Source organism: Neofelis nebulosa, chromosome 13 (genome assembly GCF_028018385.1).
Source record: "Neofelis nebulosa isolate mNeoNeb1 chromosome 13, mNeoNeb1.pri, whole genome shotgun sequence".
In the NCBI taxonomy this organism is placed as follows: Eukaryota; Metazoa; Chordata; class Mammalia; order Carnivora; family Felidae; genus Neofelis; species Neofelis nebulosa.
The window spans coordinates 34,463,867-34,481,424 of NC_080794.1; the positions used below are offsets into that span (position 1 = coordinate 34,463,867).

Below are 17,558 nucleotides of genomic sequence, written 5' to 3' on the forward strand. Positions count from 1 at the left end.
TAAAAAATTAATTCTATTCTTCTAGTTACTGGTCTGGGCTTCTTATTTAACGCCTTTGAATTACTTTTTATCTCTAGGTAATAGAAAAGAGAAGACTTAGGAAAAGATATGCCTCTTGCTATTTTTCTTATTTAGTTTACACTAATGGTTAAGAGAAAGTGGAGTTTTCAACATCTTAGTGGTCATTTTACAGATAATAGATTTCTGTTTTCTTAAAATGTGTTAAGACTGGGTATGAATTAAAGAAAATAGACTATAAGATCAATTTTAATACATTATATTATCCTTTATGATCAGAAAAATAGTCAAATATACTGAACACATTGTATAAGATTATGTATGTATGTATGTGGTTAAGTCTATTTATTTTGTGAGAGAGGAGAGAGAATCCCAAGCAGACTCTGCAATGTTATTGCAGAGCCGCATGTGGGGCTTGATTTCATGAATTATGACATCATGGCCTGAGCCAAGATCAAGAGTCAGGTGTTTAACTTATTGAGCCACCCAGCCACCCCAAGATTATGTATTTTATTTTATTTATTTATTATTTTTTTCAGTTTATTTATTTTTGAGAGCGGGAGAGGGCAAGCAGGGGAGGGGCAGAGAGAGGGAACAGAGGATCTGAAGTGGGCTCTGCTCTGAAAGCAGCAAGCCCAGTTTGGAGCTTGTACGCATGGAGCTCAAGATCTTGACCTGAGCCAAAGTCAGACACTCAACCCACTGAGCCCCCCAGGCGCCCCCCAAGAATACATATTTTAGAGCTGTGGTCAACCATTTCAAGTCCTGGACCCTTTCAATATATTAGAAACAATTAGCCTTAGAATTTTTCTTTCTTTAATATTTTTAAGTAATCTCTGCCCCTGGTGGAGGGCTCAAACTCACAAGCCCGAGATCAAAAGTTGTGTGCTCTACCGACTGAGTCAGCCAGATGCCCCTTCCTTAGAACTCTTTATGTAGAAAATTCATTATATAATTTTAGGTTCATGAGTATGTCGGTATACATGGACACTTCCATAATAATAATGCATACTTCCTACTCAGAATTCTGAATTGGTCTCCCTTTTCTGAAATGCTTTTATAGATATTTATATGGCCCATTCCCTTGGCACCTTCAGCTCACTTTTCAGAGAGGCCTTCTCTGACTATATTACATTTTGTTACTCTCTCTGTGTTTATCCTGCTTAAACATTTGATGTTGGTTTGGTTATCTTTTACTTTTCCCCACTTGATTATTAGCTCATTAGAGTCAGGATTTTTGTCTGCTTTCTTTAATGCTATATCACCAATGCCTAAAATAGTCCATGTTACATAGTAGGCATTTCAGAAAAACTTGCTGAGTAAATGAATAAAATTCATTAATCATTGAAGATGAATTGCTGTGTAAAATAGTAGAAACCCTTTTTTTTCTACTCATTTTCAAATTTTTTGTGGTACAGTTTTACTATTTTTTCTAAATTTGGCCAAAAGTACACTATACAGTATTCATAAGAGTTTTTGAGTCTTTTGAGAATCTTCAACATCATTGACACCAATTATTACAACTCTATTATTAGTGAATGTTAATTGTTAGATGTGGCAAGTCATTATTTGATAAATTACTGTGCTGGATGTATTCAGTATTTTTATTAAAGTTGCATTACTCTTGGTATCTTTTTATAGGTTTCATTGTTTGCAGAACTTTTCAATGAAATGCTTCAAAGAGATTTTGGTGTCAGAATATACAAATCGTTATTATCTCTTCCTGAGAAAGAGGACAAAAAAGAAAAGGAGAAGAAAAGCAAAAAAGATGAGAGAAAAGATAAAAAAGAAGATAGAGATGATGAAACTGATGAACCAAAACCCAAGCGGAGAAAATCAGGCGATGATAAGGATAAAAAAGAAGATAGAGATGAAAGGAAGGTCTGTAATTATTTCCATGGCCACCAACCAAGACTCATTTAGTCTTCTAGAGTATAAAAATGATGATGAATTTCATCATGATAGTGAAATGTAAAGGCCAAACTAAAAGATTTTACTGTATTATTAGAAATTTAATTCTTTGAATTAAGCCTCTGTAAACATCTAGATCTTGTTTCTGGTAGTTTATTTCTTTTTTATAACTTAAGGTGTATAGCATAGTGGTTTATTTACATATATTGTGAATGGTAGTTTACTTTTAAAGTGTATTGTTAAGGTTTTATAGTATCTTTTTCAAGTAAATTTAATGAATTTAATGCTTTTTGGTTTTAGTCATTTAACGTTTGGTCAGATATCTTGTTTAATTTTAAGACATTTTAAATTATAGAAAGAAGATAAAAGAAAAGATGATTCTAAAGATGATGATGAAACTGAAGAAGATAATAATCAGGATGAGTATGATCCAATGGAAGCAGAAGAAGCTGAGGATGAAGAAGATGGTACGGTTCAAATTTCTTTATCTCTCCTTTGGATGAACTATATTTTTTGCTTGTTGACTTTATGTAATCACAATCTAGAATTTTAGTATTTTTTTCTTTGTTAGAAACAGTAAAATATTTTTTAGTAAAAACCTGTTGATATTATTAATAGATGAGAGGAATTTTTTTAAGTAGAGTCTAGAATTTTATTAAATTTTTTTTTTCAACGTTTTTTTAAATTTATTTTTGGGACAGAGAGAGACAGAGCATGAACGGGGGAGGGACAGAGAGAGAGGGAGACACAGAATCGGAAACAGGCTCCAGGCTCCGAGCCGTCAGCCCAGAGCCCGACGTGGGGCTCGAACTCACGGAGCGCGAGATCGTGACCTGGCTGAAGTCGGACGCTTAACCGACTGCGCCACCCAGGCGCCCCTAGAATTTTATTTAGATCTTACTAAACTGTTGGAATTGAGAACCAGACATATGTAATAAACCTCCAAAAATAGATCCTGAAAGGCACTTTCTGCTTAGGACAAGCAGTCATGGAATAAACCAGCTGTCTTCTCTGTGCTACACAAGCCAAGTCGGCTTTCTCCATGGCCATTTGCACCAGCTCTGCCTTCCCTTCTGTTAACACCACCCAGACCCCCTTTATGTTCAACCCAGGGTTTTTCTGTAGGACACTTAGGACTGCCTGAGAATGCTGCACATATATTACCTGAAGCGGGCTAAACTCAACAACTGTGAGATCATTATTTGAGCCGAAGTTGGATGCTTAGCCAACTGAGCCACCCAGGTGCCCCTAAAGATCCTTTTTTAGGATAGAGATTTTTTATAATATATATTTTCTGAGGATTATTACTATTTAAGGTATTTTTTGGTTTGCCTCTACCTTTTCTTGCTACCACAGCATTTTACTTTTCTTTGTGTTGATGAAAATATTTGAACATAAAAGAAGCTGAGAGTATAGTACATCAAACACTCCATATCCAACAATTCATTCATTTGTGAATATTTTGTCTTCTGTGTGTTTCTGATCCATTTGAAAGTAGGAATTCTTCAACTTTCCTAAGAAAAGATATTCTCTTAACCATAACTCTATAATCCTACCTAAGAAAATTAACAATAACATCGTATTCCACTTTAACCACCTAATATCTAGTCTTAATTGTCCTAATAATCTCAATAGCAGTATTGCTTCATTTATCTTCTATAACCTGCTTTGTCCAATTTAGCCCTTTTTTATTGTCCTGGTTCCCCCCACCCCCCTGCCCCGTTCTCCAGTATGGTCCTATCACTGCTTTAATTAAATCACTAAACTGTTTTCTCATTATTTTGTCTGTGTCAGAATGTTCTGGCTCTCAATCCTTATTTGTCTTCTTTATTCTAGTATATAATTACCTTGGTGGTTTTCTCATCCATTCTCCTAGCTTAAAGTACTGTCTGTTATATACTGTTTATATATATACTATATATAAAGTACTGTTGTATACTGACTGTTCTCGAAGGTATGTCTTAGTTCAGACCTCTCTACCATATTTCCCTATCAGCTGCCTACTTGGTATCTCCATTAAGTTATCTGACATTTCAAAATAAACGTATCTAAAACTGAACTCCTGCTTTCCCCCTTTACCAAAAAGAAAACAAAAAACCTTCCACCCTCAGCCTTATTACACTAATTTGATGGCAACTTCATCCTTTAAATTGCTCAAGCTAAAATTTAGGAATCCTCCTAAACTCCTCTTTTTTGTCATATGCCATTTCCAACGTATCTGGAAGTCATATTTTCTCTATCTTAAAAACATCCAGGGGTGCCTGGGTGGCTCAGTTGGTTAAGCATCTGACTTCGGCTCAGGTCATGATCTCACAGTTTGTGTGGGTTCAGGCCCCGTGTCAGGCTCTGTGCTGGCAGCTCAGAGCCTGGAGACTGCTTCGGATTCTGTGTCTCCCTCTCTCTCTGCCCCTGCTCTGCTCGCACTCTGTCTCTCTCAAAAAGTGAATAAACGTTAAAAAAAAATCCAGAAGCAGACCATATCTTACCAGCTCCACTAATCTAACCTTAATCCAAGCGATGTTTCTCTTGCCTAGTTTATTTTTATTTATTTTTTTTAATGTTTATTCATTTTTGAGAGAGAGAGAGAGCAAGCAAGGGAGGGGCAGAGAAAGAGGGAGACACAGAATCTGAAGCACACCACAGGCTCTGAGCTGTCAGCACATAGCCCAACGCAGGCCTCAAACCCACAGACTGTGAGATCATAACCAGACGCTTAACTGACTGAGCCACCCAGATGCCCCAAGTGTTTGTTTTTTGTTTGTTTGTTTTGTTTTTTTTTTTTTGAGAGAGCGAGAGCACAAGCAGGGGAGAGGCAGAGACAGGGGGAGAGAGAGAATCCCAAGCAGGCTCCATGCTGTCAGTGCAGAGTCCCACATGGGGCTTTATCTCATGAACCTTGGGATCAGGACCTGAGGCAAAATCAAGAGTTGGATGTTTAACTGACTGAGCCACCTAGCTGCCCCTTGCATAGTTTATTTTTAAAAATCTCCTATCTGGGGACATCTGGTTGGCTCAGTTGCTTAAGCTTTCAACTCTCGATTTCAGCTCAGGTCATCATCTCATGGGTTGTGGGATTGAGCCTGAGTCAGGCTTTGCGCTGGTGGCACAGAGCCTGCTTGGGATTCTCTCCCTCTCTCTGCCTCTCCCCACCCCCTGCTCGCTCACTCACTCTCAAAATAAATAAAGATTTAAATAAATAAATATCTTCCTGTCTGGTTTCCTGGCCTGCTCACTTCTCCTTTAAAGTCTCTTCTCAGGGCGCCTGGGTGGTTCAGTCAGTTGAGTGTCCAACTTCAGCCCAGGTCATGGTCTCTTAGTTCGTGAGTTCAAGCCCCATGTCAGACTCTGTGCTGATAGCTCAGAGCCTGGAGCCTGCTTCAGATTGTGTCTCCCTCTCTCTCTGCCCTTTCCTTGCTTGCTCTCTGTCTCTCTCAAAAATAAATAAGCATTAAAAAAATTTAAAAAAATAAAAAATAAAGTCTCTTCTCAACACAATTGACAGAATTACCTTTGTAAAATTTAAGTCATTTCATTTCTTTTTTTGATGTATTTGTTTTCAGACTCCTTCAGTGGGTCTCCATTTCACCCCATGTTAAAAGCCAAAATGTTTACGGTGACACCTGTCTAAGGCTCTACCACATCAAGTCTGTAATTTCATCTCTTACCACTCTTTCTACTTGCACATTGCACCTAATGGATCCTGTTTCTTGAACCCATTGTATATGCCCCCATATTAGGACCTTTGCATTGGCAGTTCCTTCTATGTGCACACTCTTTCCCAGAGATCTGCCTTCCTGACTCCTTCACATTTGTGGTCTTTGTTCAGCTATCACTTTCTCAGTAAGGCCTACTCTGCACTCAGCCCTCTTTAAAAAAAATGTAGTCCTCCCCACCAGTACACATTCCTCATCCTTCCTTATTCTGTTCTACTTATAGAACTTTAAACCTATTTTCTTAACACTAATTACTTATTTTACTTACTTTTTCCTAGTTGAATACATATGAGCTCTTAGTAAGGAAAAGAGGGAGGTTTTTTTGGCACCTGGCTGGCTCATTCGGTAGAGCATGCAACCCTTGATCTCAGGCTTGTGGGTTTGAGACCCACATTGGGTATAGAGATTACTTAAGAATAAAATTGTTGGAGCACCTGGGTGGCTCAGTCAGTTAAGCGTCCGATTTCAGCTCAGGTCACGATCTCACGGTTCGTGGATTCGAACCCTGCATCGGGCTCTGGGCTGACTGCTCAGAGTCTGGAGCCTGCTTTGGATTCTATGTCTCCCTCTCTCTCTGTGCCTCCCCCGCTGCATGCGCGTGCGCTCTCTCTCTCAAAAATAAACAAACAAGCAAACGTTAAAAAGAAAAAAAGAATAAAATTGTTAAGGGGGTGCCTGGGTGGCTTAGTTGGTTAAGTGTCTGACTCTCAATCTCAACTCACGTTTTGATCTTAGGGTTGTGAGTTTAAGCCCTGCATTGGGCTTCAGGTGAGCAAGGAGCTTACATAAAAATACATACATATAGGGGCACCTGGGTGTCTTAGTTGAGGGTCCAACTTTGGCCCAGGCGGTGATCTCACAGTTGGTGAGTTCGAGCACCACATTGGGCTCGATGCTGTCAGCACAGAGCCCACCTCACATCCTCTTTCTCCCTCTCTGTGTCTGCCCATCCCCACTGGATTATTTGCGAGCTCTCTCTCTCTCTCTCTCAAAAAAAAAAAAAATTAATTAAAAAAAAACAAATACATACATACAAAAAACAGTGTTGGCTTGCCTGGCAGGCTTAGTTGGTGGAGAATGTTTTGAGTTTGAGCCCGATGTTGGTTGTAGAGATTACTTAAAAGTAAAATCTTAAGGGGGTCCTGGGTGGCTCAGTTGGTTCAGCACCCCAACTTCTGCTCAGGTCATGATCTCACAGTTTGAGAGTTCGAGCCCTATGTTGGGGTTTATGTGGATAGCGCAGAGGCTACTTTGGATTCTGTCTCCCTCCCTTTCTGTCCCTCCCCCTCTAGCGCTCTCTCGTGCTCTCTCTCTCTCTCAGAGATAAACATTGAAAAAAATTTTAAATATAAAATCTTAAAAGGGGACCTTGGGTGGCTATGTTAGTTAAGCATCCGACTCTTAAATTTCGGCTCACGTCATGATCTCACAGTTTATGGGTTTGAATCCCATGCTGGGCTCTGCACTGACAGCACGGAGCCTGTTTAGTGTTCTCTCTCTGCCCCTTCGCTGTGTGCGTGTGTGTGCTCTCTCAAAATAAATAAACTTTAGGGGTGCCTAGATGGCTCAGTCTGTTGAGCATCCAACTTTGGCTCAGGTCATGGTCTCGTGGTTTGTGGTTTCAAGCCCCACATCAGTCTCTTGTCAGCAGGGAGCCCGCTTCAGATCATCTGTCCTTCCCCTCTCTGCCCCTCCCCAACTCACACACACTCTCAAAAATAAATGTTTAAAAATAAAATAAACTTCTAAAAAAATCTTCAAAAATTTTTTAAATAAAATCTTAAAAAAAGAATAGAAGAGCAGTTTTTGTCTCCTCTTTTCTGATGTTTATTTCAAGTTCCTGGAATAGTCTCAACATCCAAATAGTCTCTAGTAGATATTTGTTGAATGAATATCATTAACTGCAAAGCCAAATAGGGTGATGGGATTATCGTTCTTTTTTGGTTTTCTTTGTATTTCCAGTTGCTGCTTGTTTATGATATAAGGTTTTTTTCCCTTATACTTTATATTTCATTAACCTATCAAGTAACCTATTGGGAGACTACTCTTTTTCCAGTGGTAAAGTAGAATTGGTAATTTTTTTAAAAATGAAAATCCAATGTCCTTTAATGTCTAAAATGGTGTTAAATCTTAGTAATCAGCATATAACAATAAGATCTATTTTTTCCTATCAATTTGATGAAAGTAAGTTTTTAATAAAAGGTCATATTAACCAGGGTAAAGAGAAGAGTTGTTTCATCACTCTTGGGGTCAATTTAAATTGTTGCACTTTTTCTGGACACAAATTTGATGGTATCTGTCAACTGTGTCCTTTAAAATACCAACACACTGTGGTGCCTGGCTTGCTCTGTTGGTTAAGTGTCCAACTCTTTTTTTATGTTTATTTTTGTGATAGAGCCAGTGGGGAAGCAGGGGGGGCGGAGGGGGGGGGGGGGGACAGAGGATCCAAAGTGGGCTCTCACCTGACAGCAGCAAGCCCGATGTGGGGCTCGAACTCATGAACTGTAAGATCATGAACAGCCAGAGTCGGACACAACCGACTGAGCCACTCAGGTGCCCCTCTTTAAAGTTATTTTAAAAAATCTAAGTTCCAGGAGAGTCAAAATTTTCAAAGTGACAGCTTTCAAGTTAAATACTCAAATAAGGTGGATCATGTCTATAAAATATTAAGGAAGGGAATTTAACATTTGTGTAGTATATGATATACTCTTGATAAAAATTATTTGTAATTATAGTTCTACTCAGAGGGTATTTTCTGTATTTTATGATGGAGGAAACTGAAGCTCTTAGCAGTAAATTAGTTTACCCTATAAAGTAATAAACCTAATAAAGCAACTGAACTGCTCTGTACTATAGTATGGTTCCAAGGACACATTTGTTTTTAAACAGTTTGTTGAGGTGCTAATACATACTACAAAACTCATTTTAAATGTGCAATTTAGGGGCGCCTGGGTGGCTCAGTCGGTTAAGCGTCCGACTTCGGCTCAGGTCGTGATCTCGCGGTCTGTGGGTTCAAGCCCCGCTTCGGGCTCTGGGCTGACAGCTCAGAGCCTGGAGCCTGTTTCAGATTCTGTGTCTCCCTCTCTCTCTGCCTTTCCCCCGCTCATGCTCTGTCTCTCTCTGTCTCAAAAATAAATAAATGTTAAAAAAAAATTTTTTTTTTTAATGTGCAATTTAATCATTCTTAGTAACTTTTTTTGAAACCATCACCACAGTCCAGTTTTAGACCTTTTGCCTATTTATGTTTTACAATAATGGCTTTGTTGAGATATAATTCACATACTATGTAATTCCTTCATTTAAAATTTGGAGTACAGTTCGGGTGCCTGGCTGGTTCAGTCATGAGCATGCGACTCTTGATCTTGGGGTCATGAGTTTGAGCCCCAGGTTGAGTGCAGAGATTACTTAAAAATAAATAAATAAATAAATAAATAAATAAATAAATAAATAAAGTTTTTTAAAAAGAGTGTGCAATTCAGGGGCACCTGGCTGCCTAAGTTGATGAAGCATGTGACTCTTGATCTTGGGATTGTGGTTTCAGACCCCATAGTTGGGTATGGAGATTTTTAAAAATAAGATCTTTTAAAAAAAATTAAAATGGAATGAACGCCCAGGTGGCTCAGTCCATTGAGCATCCAACTTGATTTCCTTTCAGGTCATGAACCCCACATCAGGCTCTGTGCTGGTCATGGAGCCTGCTTGAGATTGTCACTCTTCCTCTGCCCCTCTCCCCAGCTCGTGCTCGCTCTCTCTCTCTCTCTCTCTCTCTCTCTAAAAAATTTAAAAAAAAAAATCTTTTAAAATAAAAAGAATGATTTATCCAAGTTCCCATCTTTTACTGTGGAATAGATATGTAAATGTCAGCAAATTCTGGATATTAATACTGTTAGTCAGGTCTTCTAAAATTATCTTAACATCTCAGATGCTCACGTTTTATTTTGCAATAATCTGTTTGCAGTTAGTTTTATTGTGTTGAATATTTTTCCTTTTAATTCTTAGAAAATATATTTCGCTTTGTTTAAATTTGTGTTATAATGTCTAATTTTATATATAAAACATTCATTTTTGAACTATGTCCTCCAAATTTTTATGGAACAAAGTTAATTGATTTAATAAAGTTAAATTTTTCTCCTTCTAGCCTCTTTATACATTTCTTCTTATTATTCTCTATAGTTTTTTTTTTCTTTTAATGTTTTAGGTAATTTCCACACCCAACATGGGGCTCAAACTTACAACCCTGAGATCAAGAGTCACGTACTCCACTGACTGAGCTAGCCAGGCACCCATTTTTCTTCATAATTCTTTCCTATGAATTCCAAACCATTTTTATTCATATAATTTTTTTTTGCCCTTATGTCTTTTGAAAGTTAGTAAGTAATAGAAAACTATCTTTGGCCTCTGTAATAGTTGGAAATATCTGTATTAATGAGTATTTTGCTGTTGTTCTGATTTTATAGATAGGGATGAGGAAGAAATAAACAAACGAGATGACAAAAGAGATGTCAACAGGTACTGCAAGGAGAGACCCTCTAAAGATAAGGTATTTATTGGATACTGTGTTCTTTATAATATAGTAATTTCCATTACTCACATAATCCAAACTTAAGCATAACACATGAAGTTTATTCATCCTTGTATATGTATATATTACCACTTGGAGCAAAATTCAGCCAGTTGTATTTTGGTATTTATGTTTATGTCAGATAAACTGGTATGTCTTATTCCTTTCTCCCATACACATAAACCAGATCAACTCATTTTAACTTCTAACATGAGACAAAGGTCTTTTCAGATTTTGGCTATTATATAGACACACACTCAGTTTCTTACTTTTCACTGTTATCTTCTGCATTTTCTTTAGGAAAAAGAAAAGACTCAGATGATCACAATTAACAGGGATTTGTTAATGGCATTTGTTTATTTTGATCAAAGCCATTGTGGTTACCTTCTTGAAAAGGATTTGGAAGAAATACTTTATACTCTTGGACTACATCTTTCTCGCGCTCAGGTAATCTGTCTTGTGAATATTTAAAATGAAAAGCCATTTTAAGTAATACAGTCAAGAAATATTGAAATGTATGAAGTAAAAAAAAGCTTTTTCTACACCTCTGGCCTCATATATGGTTCTCTGGATCTTTTTGTAAGCAACTTGTATACGTGTACATACGATCTGTGTGTACACAGATACACACAACACATGAAACCATTTTATACGTTATTGATAGACAGCTTGTCTCTCCCCTCCCCTCCCCTCCCCTCCCAAGATTTTAACTAACCTCTGCACCCACCATGGGTTTGAGCTTACAACCTGAGATCAAGAGTTCCATGATCTACCAGCTGAGCCAGCCAGGTGCCCCTGGACAGCTTTTTTCATTTAACGATGTATAGTGGCCATTCTGCCACGAAAATAGAGACCCACTTTGTTTTTGTTTTTGTTTTTTTTAAAAGAGTGTGTGTGAGCAGGGGGTTGGGGGTGTGGAGAGAGAATATCATAAGCAGGCTCCATGCTCAGTGCAGAGACCAACACAGGTCATGATCCCAAGACCCTGGGATCATGACCTGAGCCAGACTCAGGAGTCTGACACTCAGCTGACTGAGCCACCCAGGCACACACAATTACCCCACTTTTTTCTTTTTATGATTACATAGCATTCTGTAATATAGATATACTCTAATTTCCTTTAAGTAGTCTCTGTTGTTAGGCGGTTTCCATGTTTTAGAATTACAGGCTATATGCTGTCATATCTTTGTACATATACCTTAATGTATGTGTTAGTGTTTCTATCAGTGTTATACTTTTTCTTTTTTAACAAAATTTTTCAAAAGATTATTTGAATTTTAGGTTTATGGGGAAGACAGTTATAAAAAAAGCAGAAGTGTTTCAAAGGGAGAGGTACTAAGAACACAAATGCCATTGATGTTCCTCATATGTGAAAATAACACAATTAAGGAAATCAAAAACATATTCTTTTTAACTTGTTTACTTGCTTGAATAACAGGTAAAGAAACTTCTGAATAAAGTAGTACTCCGTGAATCTTGCTTTTACCGGAAATTAACAGACACTTCAAAAGATGAAGAAAACCATGAAGAGTCTGAAGCATTGCAGGAAGATATGCTAGGTTTGAGTGTATTATTTTACAATTATGTCATTTTATAATTATGTTATTAAAGAAGAAAAAATAATGATAAAAAAAATTTTTTTAATAGGAAACAGGTTGTTACTTCCAACACCAACAGTAAAACAGGAACCAAAGGATGTGGAAGAAAATGTTGGTCTTATCGTGTACAATGGTGCAATGGTAGATGTAGGAAGCCTCTTGCAAAAATTGGAAAAAAGTGAAAAAGTAAGAGCTGAAGTAGAACAGAAGCTGCAATTGCTAGAAGAAAAAACGGGTAAGGAACAGCATTGGGTATTTTGGTACTTTTAACGCCCTGTTGGGATTTATGTGTGTACACATATGTATACATACTTACATACACGTGCATATCCATCCTTTGCCTTTTAGAGTAGGCACATAATGTAACTTACTTTTGACCACTTTAATAAAAACTACAACATTGCTTAGCTGTAGAAGAATCTTTGATTTTCATGTGCATTCTTAGATTCCTTTAATGTTCTGTTGAATCTTTTAAGACTTTATTTTTGGGGCGCCTGGGTGGCTCACTTGGTTAAGTGTCCAATTTCAGCTCAGGTCATGATCTTGCAGTTCTTGAGTTCAAGCTCCACATCAGGCTCTGTGCTGACAGCTCAGAGCCTGGAGAGACTTTATTTTTTATTTTTTTTTAATGTTTATTTGTTTTTGATAGCACAAGCAGGGGAGGGGCAGAGAGAGAGAGAGGGAGACAGAATCGTTGGACGCTTAACCCAACTGAACCTTCCAGGTGCCCCTTAACCCTTTAGACTTTATTTTTAAACAGTCTTTCTCTACACAGCGTGGAGCTTAAATTTAAAACCCCAAGATTAAGGGTTGTCTGTCCCACCAACTGAGCCAGGCAGGCATCCCTATTCTGTTGCATCTTTTATTTATTTGTTTGTTTATTTAAATGTTTGTTTATTTTTAGAGAGAGAGCACATGCAAGCAGGGGAGGGTCAGGGAGAATCCTAAGCAGTCTCCATGCTGTCAGCATGGAGCCTAATGTGGGGTTTGATCTCACTAACAGTGAGATCATGACCTTAGCTGAAATCAAGAGTTGAATGCTTAACCAACTGAGCCACCCAGGCATATCTATCTATCTATCTATCTATCTATCTATCTATCTATCAATCATCTATTTTATTTTAAGAGAGAGGGGGAGAATGCAGGGGTAGGGGGCTGCAGACAAAGATGGGGGAGAGAATCGCAAGTAGGTTCCACATGGATAGTGCATGGCTTGAACCCATGAACTGTAAGATTATGACCTGAGCCGAAATCAAGAGTTGGACACTTAACCAACTGAGCCACCCAGGTGCCCCTCCTTAAATCCCTGTTTTGTTTTGTTTTGTTTTGTTTACTTATTTTGAGAGAGAGCACTAGCTGGGTATGGGCAGAAAAAGGAAGACAGGGAATCAGAAGCAGGCTCCACACACTGTCAGTGTGGAGGCCAGTGTGGGGCTTGATCTAAGGGAACCATGAGATCATGACCTGAGCTGAAATCAAGAGTCTGCTTATCTGACTGAGCCACTCAGGCACCCCTACTTTTTTTTTTTTTTAAGTTTATTTATTTATTTCTGAGAGAAATAAGTTTATTCTGAGAGAGAGAGAGTGGGGGAGGGACAGAGAGAGGGAGAAATAAGTTTATTCTGAGAGAGAGAGAGTGGGGGAGGGACAGAGAGGGAGAGAGAGAGAGAGAGAGAGAGAGAGAGAGAGAGAGAATCCCAAGCAGGCTCCACACTGATAGCATGTAGCCTATTGTGGGGCTGGAACTCATGAACCTGTGGGATCATGACCTGAGCTGAGATCAAGTCTTGAACGGTTAATGGACTGAGCCACCCAGGTGCCCCTAAGTTCATTTATTTTTGAGAGATAGACAGAACAAGTGGGGTGGGGCAGATAGACAGAATGCCAAGCAGGCTCCACACAGTCAATGCAGAGTCCAAGGAGGAGTCTCAAACCCACAAACCATGAGAGCATGACTGAGCCCAAAATCAAGAGTCAGATGCAAAACTAACTGAGCCACCCAGGGGCCCCATTATACTTTTAACTTCACAGTTATATTTGGGGGAGGGGTGCCTGGGTGGCTCAGTCGGTTGAGCATATGACTTTGGCTTAGGTCATGATCTGTGGGTTCGAGCCCACATCGGGCTCTGTGCTGACTGCTCAGAGCCTGGAGCCTACTTCAGATTGTCTCCCTCTCTCTCTGCCCCTCCCCTCGCTCTCACTCTGTCTCTCTCAAAAATAAAATAAAATAAAAAAAATTTTTAAGTTAAATTGGGGATGTTAAAGGGGAAAGATGATTTTTTTTTTTTTAACAGATGAGGATGAAAAAACCATATTAAATTTGGAGAATTCCAACAAAAGCCTCTCTGGTGAACTCAGAGAAGTTAAAAAGGACTTTAGTCAGTTACAAGAAAACTTAAAGATTACAGAAAACATGAATTTGCAATTTGAAAACCAACTCAGTAAGACAATCAGAAACTTATCTACAGTAATGGATGAAATCCACACTGTTCTGAAGAAGGTTAGTAGTTTTGTACTTTCGTATTTTCAATTTATTTCAACTTTTAAATTTGTGTTTGGAAATTTTAATGTTCTTAAGCTCCTAGTAGTTTTTCTAGGTTTAAATAATGGTATCATTCTGTCCTTTGTTAGATTAATTACAAGCAATTTCCAAAAGATTTATTTTTCTAGAACTTAATTGAAATGTCAATGTGGTTTATGTGTGCTTTGTCACTAAAAGACAAATCTGTGACTCAGTGCCATTACAAAATAATTTCAGTAATTGAGAGATCTGCCATATCCTCAGTGTCACTCAGAACAAGGAGTAAAAATTCCTACTGTACTGCTATATTCCTAATATACTGCTCTTACTCCTAAGAACTTTAAATTTCTTAGGACTTAGATAGCTTTCTCACATACTAGAAATCATTCTGCATAGTAGAATTGAGAGCTTTCTTTCGTAGTTGCCCCCTGAGTCAGTTTTTTATGTATGGTAAAATGGACTATTTAGAGTATCTGTTTACTAATGTTTACTTTTAAAGTAACATTTAAGAGAATCTAATAAAATCTGTTTGTCTACTGTGTTGCAGGATAACGTGAAGAATGAAGATAAAGATCAGAAATCCAAGGAGAATGGTGCAAGTGTATGATAAATACATGTAGCAGTGAGGAACGGTGTTAAATAATGTAATATATAAAATCATGATACAAGAATGTTTGAAAGTGATGCATGTTTGATTTTAGTAGTATAAATATCTGTTAGTTCAAATGATGTATAAAGTTTTATGAATGTGAAGAGTCTCTGCTTTTGAAAATTGCTTGTAATTCCTGGCATTCAAATATTAAACACTCCTTGAGTGAAATAATTTTGCATTGCAAAATGTTTTAGGATGAACTTTGTTATAGTTTTAACCCCAATAAAGTTCATCAATTTAATTGATAGTAGTATTTAATTACCAAATGTCTTTTATTAAAATATCTAGAAAATTGTAATTTTATTTATAGAATTACCATTATTAGGTTTTTATAAAAATTTTTCAGTCTTCTAAAATTTCAGTATAAATCATAAAATAGCATGCTGCTTAATTTTTTGCAAGTTTTTGAACCATACTTTTTTACTCGTTTAAAAAAAATCCCTTTAATTATCAGTCTCTAAGCCGTTCATTACAAATTCAATTATCCAAAAGACAGTACATCAAAAATTAAGAAAATAATAGACCATTACCATTGTTATTATATGTTAGACTTACAAAAAACGAACAGTACTGATGTTAATGTTACTACTTTCAGTTAATTGTTCTACTTTCCCAAAATAGCACCTATATTTTAACTTTGAGGGTTTTTTTTTTTAAATGCAGTATATGTCAAATGTACAGTTTAGTACCAAGCCAGTAGATGTCAGTATGATGTCTTAAGTTAAGCCTTCTTTAATTAAAAATAATTTTTTTATTAGTCTGTGTACTTCCTTCAGAATTTAAGTGAATATATAAGAGTTGATTAACCGTTGAGTGAAAAGCATAGGAAATGTGATATAGTGTAAAGCAGTGGTTCTTAACAGGGGATATCCTATCATCTGTCCCAGAGGACATTTAGCAATGTCTGGAAACACTTCTCCTTGTCACAACTGGGTGAATGCTACTGGCATCTAGTTGTTAAATGCTAAACATCCTCCATTGCACAGGATAGCCCCCTGACAGCAATGAATTATCTAGCCTAAAACGTCAGTATGCAGGTTGAGAAACTCTGGTCTAAAGAAATACGGGAGGGGTACCTGCTGGCTCGGTTGGTAGAGCATGTGACTCTTAAATCTCATGGTTGTAAGTTTGAGCCCCACATTGGACGTAGAGATTACTTAAAAATAAAATCTTGGGGGGAAAAAAGGAAGTCTAGGATTAGGGGTGCCTGACTTGCTCAGTCACTAGAGCATGTGACTCTTGATCTTAGGGTGATGAGTTTGAACCCCATGTTGGGTGCAGAGCCTGCCTAAATAAACAAACAATCTTTAAAAAAAAAAGAAAAGAAAAATCTAGGATTAAATGACATGTCTTTTAACACTGGTGAAAATTGAATCACATCTTTAGCAGATGGTTGGGGTTTTTTTTGTATTTAACCCTTACTGGAATGTTTCTCTATCATAGAAATATATGCCATATTAGGGTTATTTTATTTCATTTTGCCTTATTTTGCTAGGATAATGGCAAGGTATTCCAAATAGATTAATATGAGAATGTAAGTGACATATTATATGTGTCTTAAGCTAAATTGAATCCACGTGGCTCTTATTAAGAAATAGATTAAAATACCTGAAATTCTTTCAAACTGATTTTTGTTTTAAACTGCTCTTTCTGGTCTTGGGGTTTGTTGAGCTTCTTTGAAGAACAATTAATGATTAATCCATAATTTTACTGTTACCATATAAATGTTTCTCCAGGGGCCTGATTGGCTCAGCTCAGTCAGTTAAGCTAAATCTGACTTTGGTTTCCACTCAGGTCATGATCTCATCCTAAGTTGAGCTCTGTGCTGACAGTGCAGAGCCTGCTTGAGATTCTCTCTCTCTCACTCTCTGTATCTCCCTTCCTCACTCTCTATCATAAAATAAACATTTCTCCATTTTTAAGGTAAAATGAAACATTTCTGAGTAGTTGGAAAGTTTTTCAACTAAAAGACTAAAAGGGGCCACCTAGGTGGCTCAGTTTGTTGAGTTTCTGACTTCAGCTCAGGTCATGATCCCATGGTTCATGGGTTCCAGCCCCATGTCAGGCTTGCTGCTGTCAGCACAGTGTGAGCTTTGGATCATCTATCCCTCTCTCTCTCTGCCCCTCCCCTGCTCATACTCTCTCAAAAATAAATACTGTTTTAAATTAAAGAATAATAAAAATAAACAGTATAGTTCTTCAATAGAGTATGTTTGTAAATGAGAAAAATCTTTGTAAAGTCCACTTGTTAGACTTATTTTTCCCAGATATTTAAGTCAGTAATATTGGGAGAATGAAGAAAAAGTGTAGATCTTTAAATTGTATTAAACTTTTTATAAATTCAGTGGAGGTGGAAAGTGAGATCATTTAGAAAAAAGAAAAGCAAGTTACATATAAAGAAATGGTTTTAGAGAAAATGAAGGAAAGAGAAGGGACCTATTTTTTCCTTTCTAAACTGCTTTGTAAAAAATTAAAATTAAAAAATAAACTGCGTTGGGGGTGTCAGGGTGGCTCAGTCAGTTAAGCGTCCTACCTCAGCTCAGGTCATGGTCTCCCAGCTTGTGGATTTGAGCCCTGCATCAGG

At 37.5% G+C, this 17,558-nt stretch overlaps 1 protein-coding gene across 5 annotated transcripts in view; it reads left to right on the forward strand.

Annotated features, from left to right (window-relative positions):
* The window catches only part of CCAR1 (cell division cycle and apoptosis regulator 1), a 63,667-nt gene extending 48,452 nt beyond the window's left edge, over positions 1-15,215 (forward strand). For all 5 annotated transcript variants that reach the window (XM_058696529.1, XM_058696532.1, XM_058696528.1 and 2 more), the window contains 8 exons: positions 1,660-1,899; positions 2,285-2,396; positions 10,100-10,182; positions 10,504-10,650; positions 11,642-11,762; positions 11,851-12,036; positions 14,096-14,301; positions 14,870-15,215. In XM_058696529.1, the coding sequence (XP_058552512.1) occupies positions 1,660-1,899; positions 2,285-2,396; positions 10,100-10,182; positions 10,504-10,650; positions 11,642-11,762; positions 11,851-12,036; positions 14,096-14,301; positions 14,870-14,929 (1,155 nt within the window). In that variant the 3' untranslated portion in view covers positions 14,930-15,215. The remainder of the gene's footprint in view (positions 1-1,659; positions 1,900-2,284; positions 2,397-10,099; positions 10,183-10,503; positions 10,651-11,641; positions 11,763-11,850; positions 12,037-14,095; positions 14,302-14,869) is intronic.
* Positions 15,216-17,558: the final 2,343 nt, after the last annotated feature.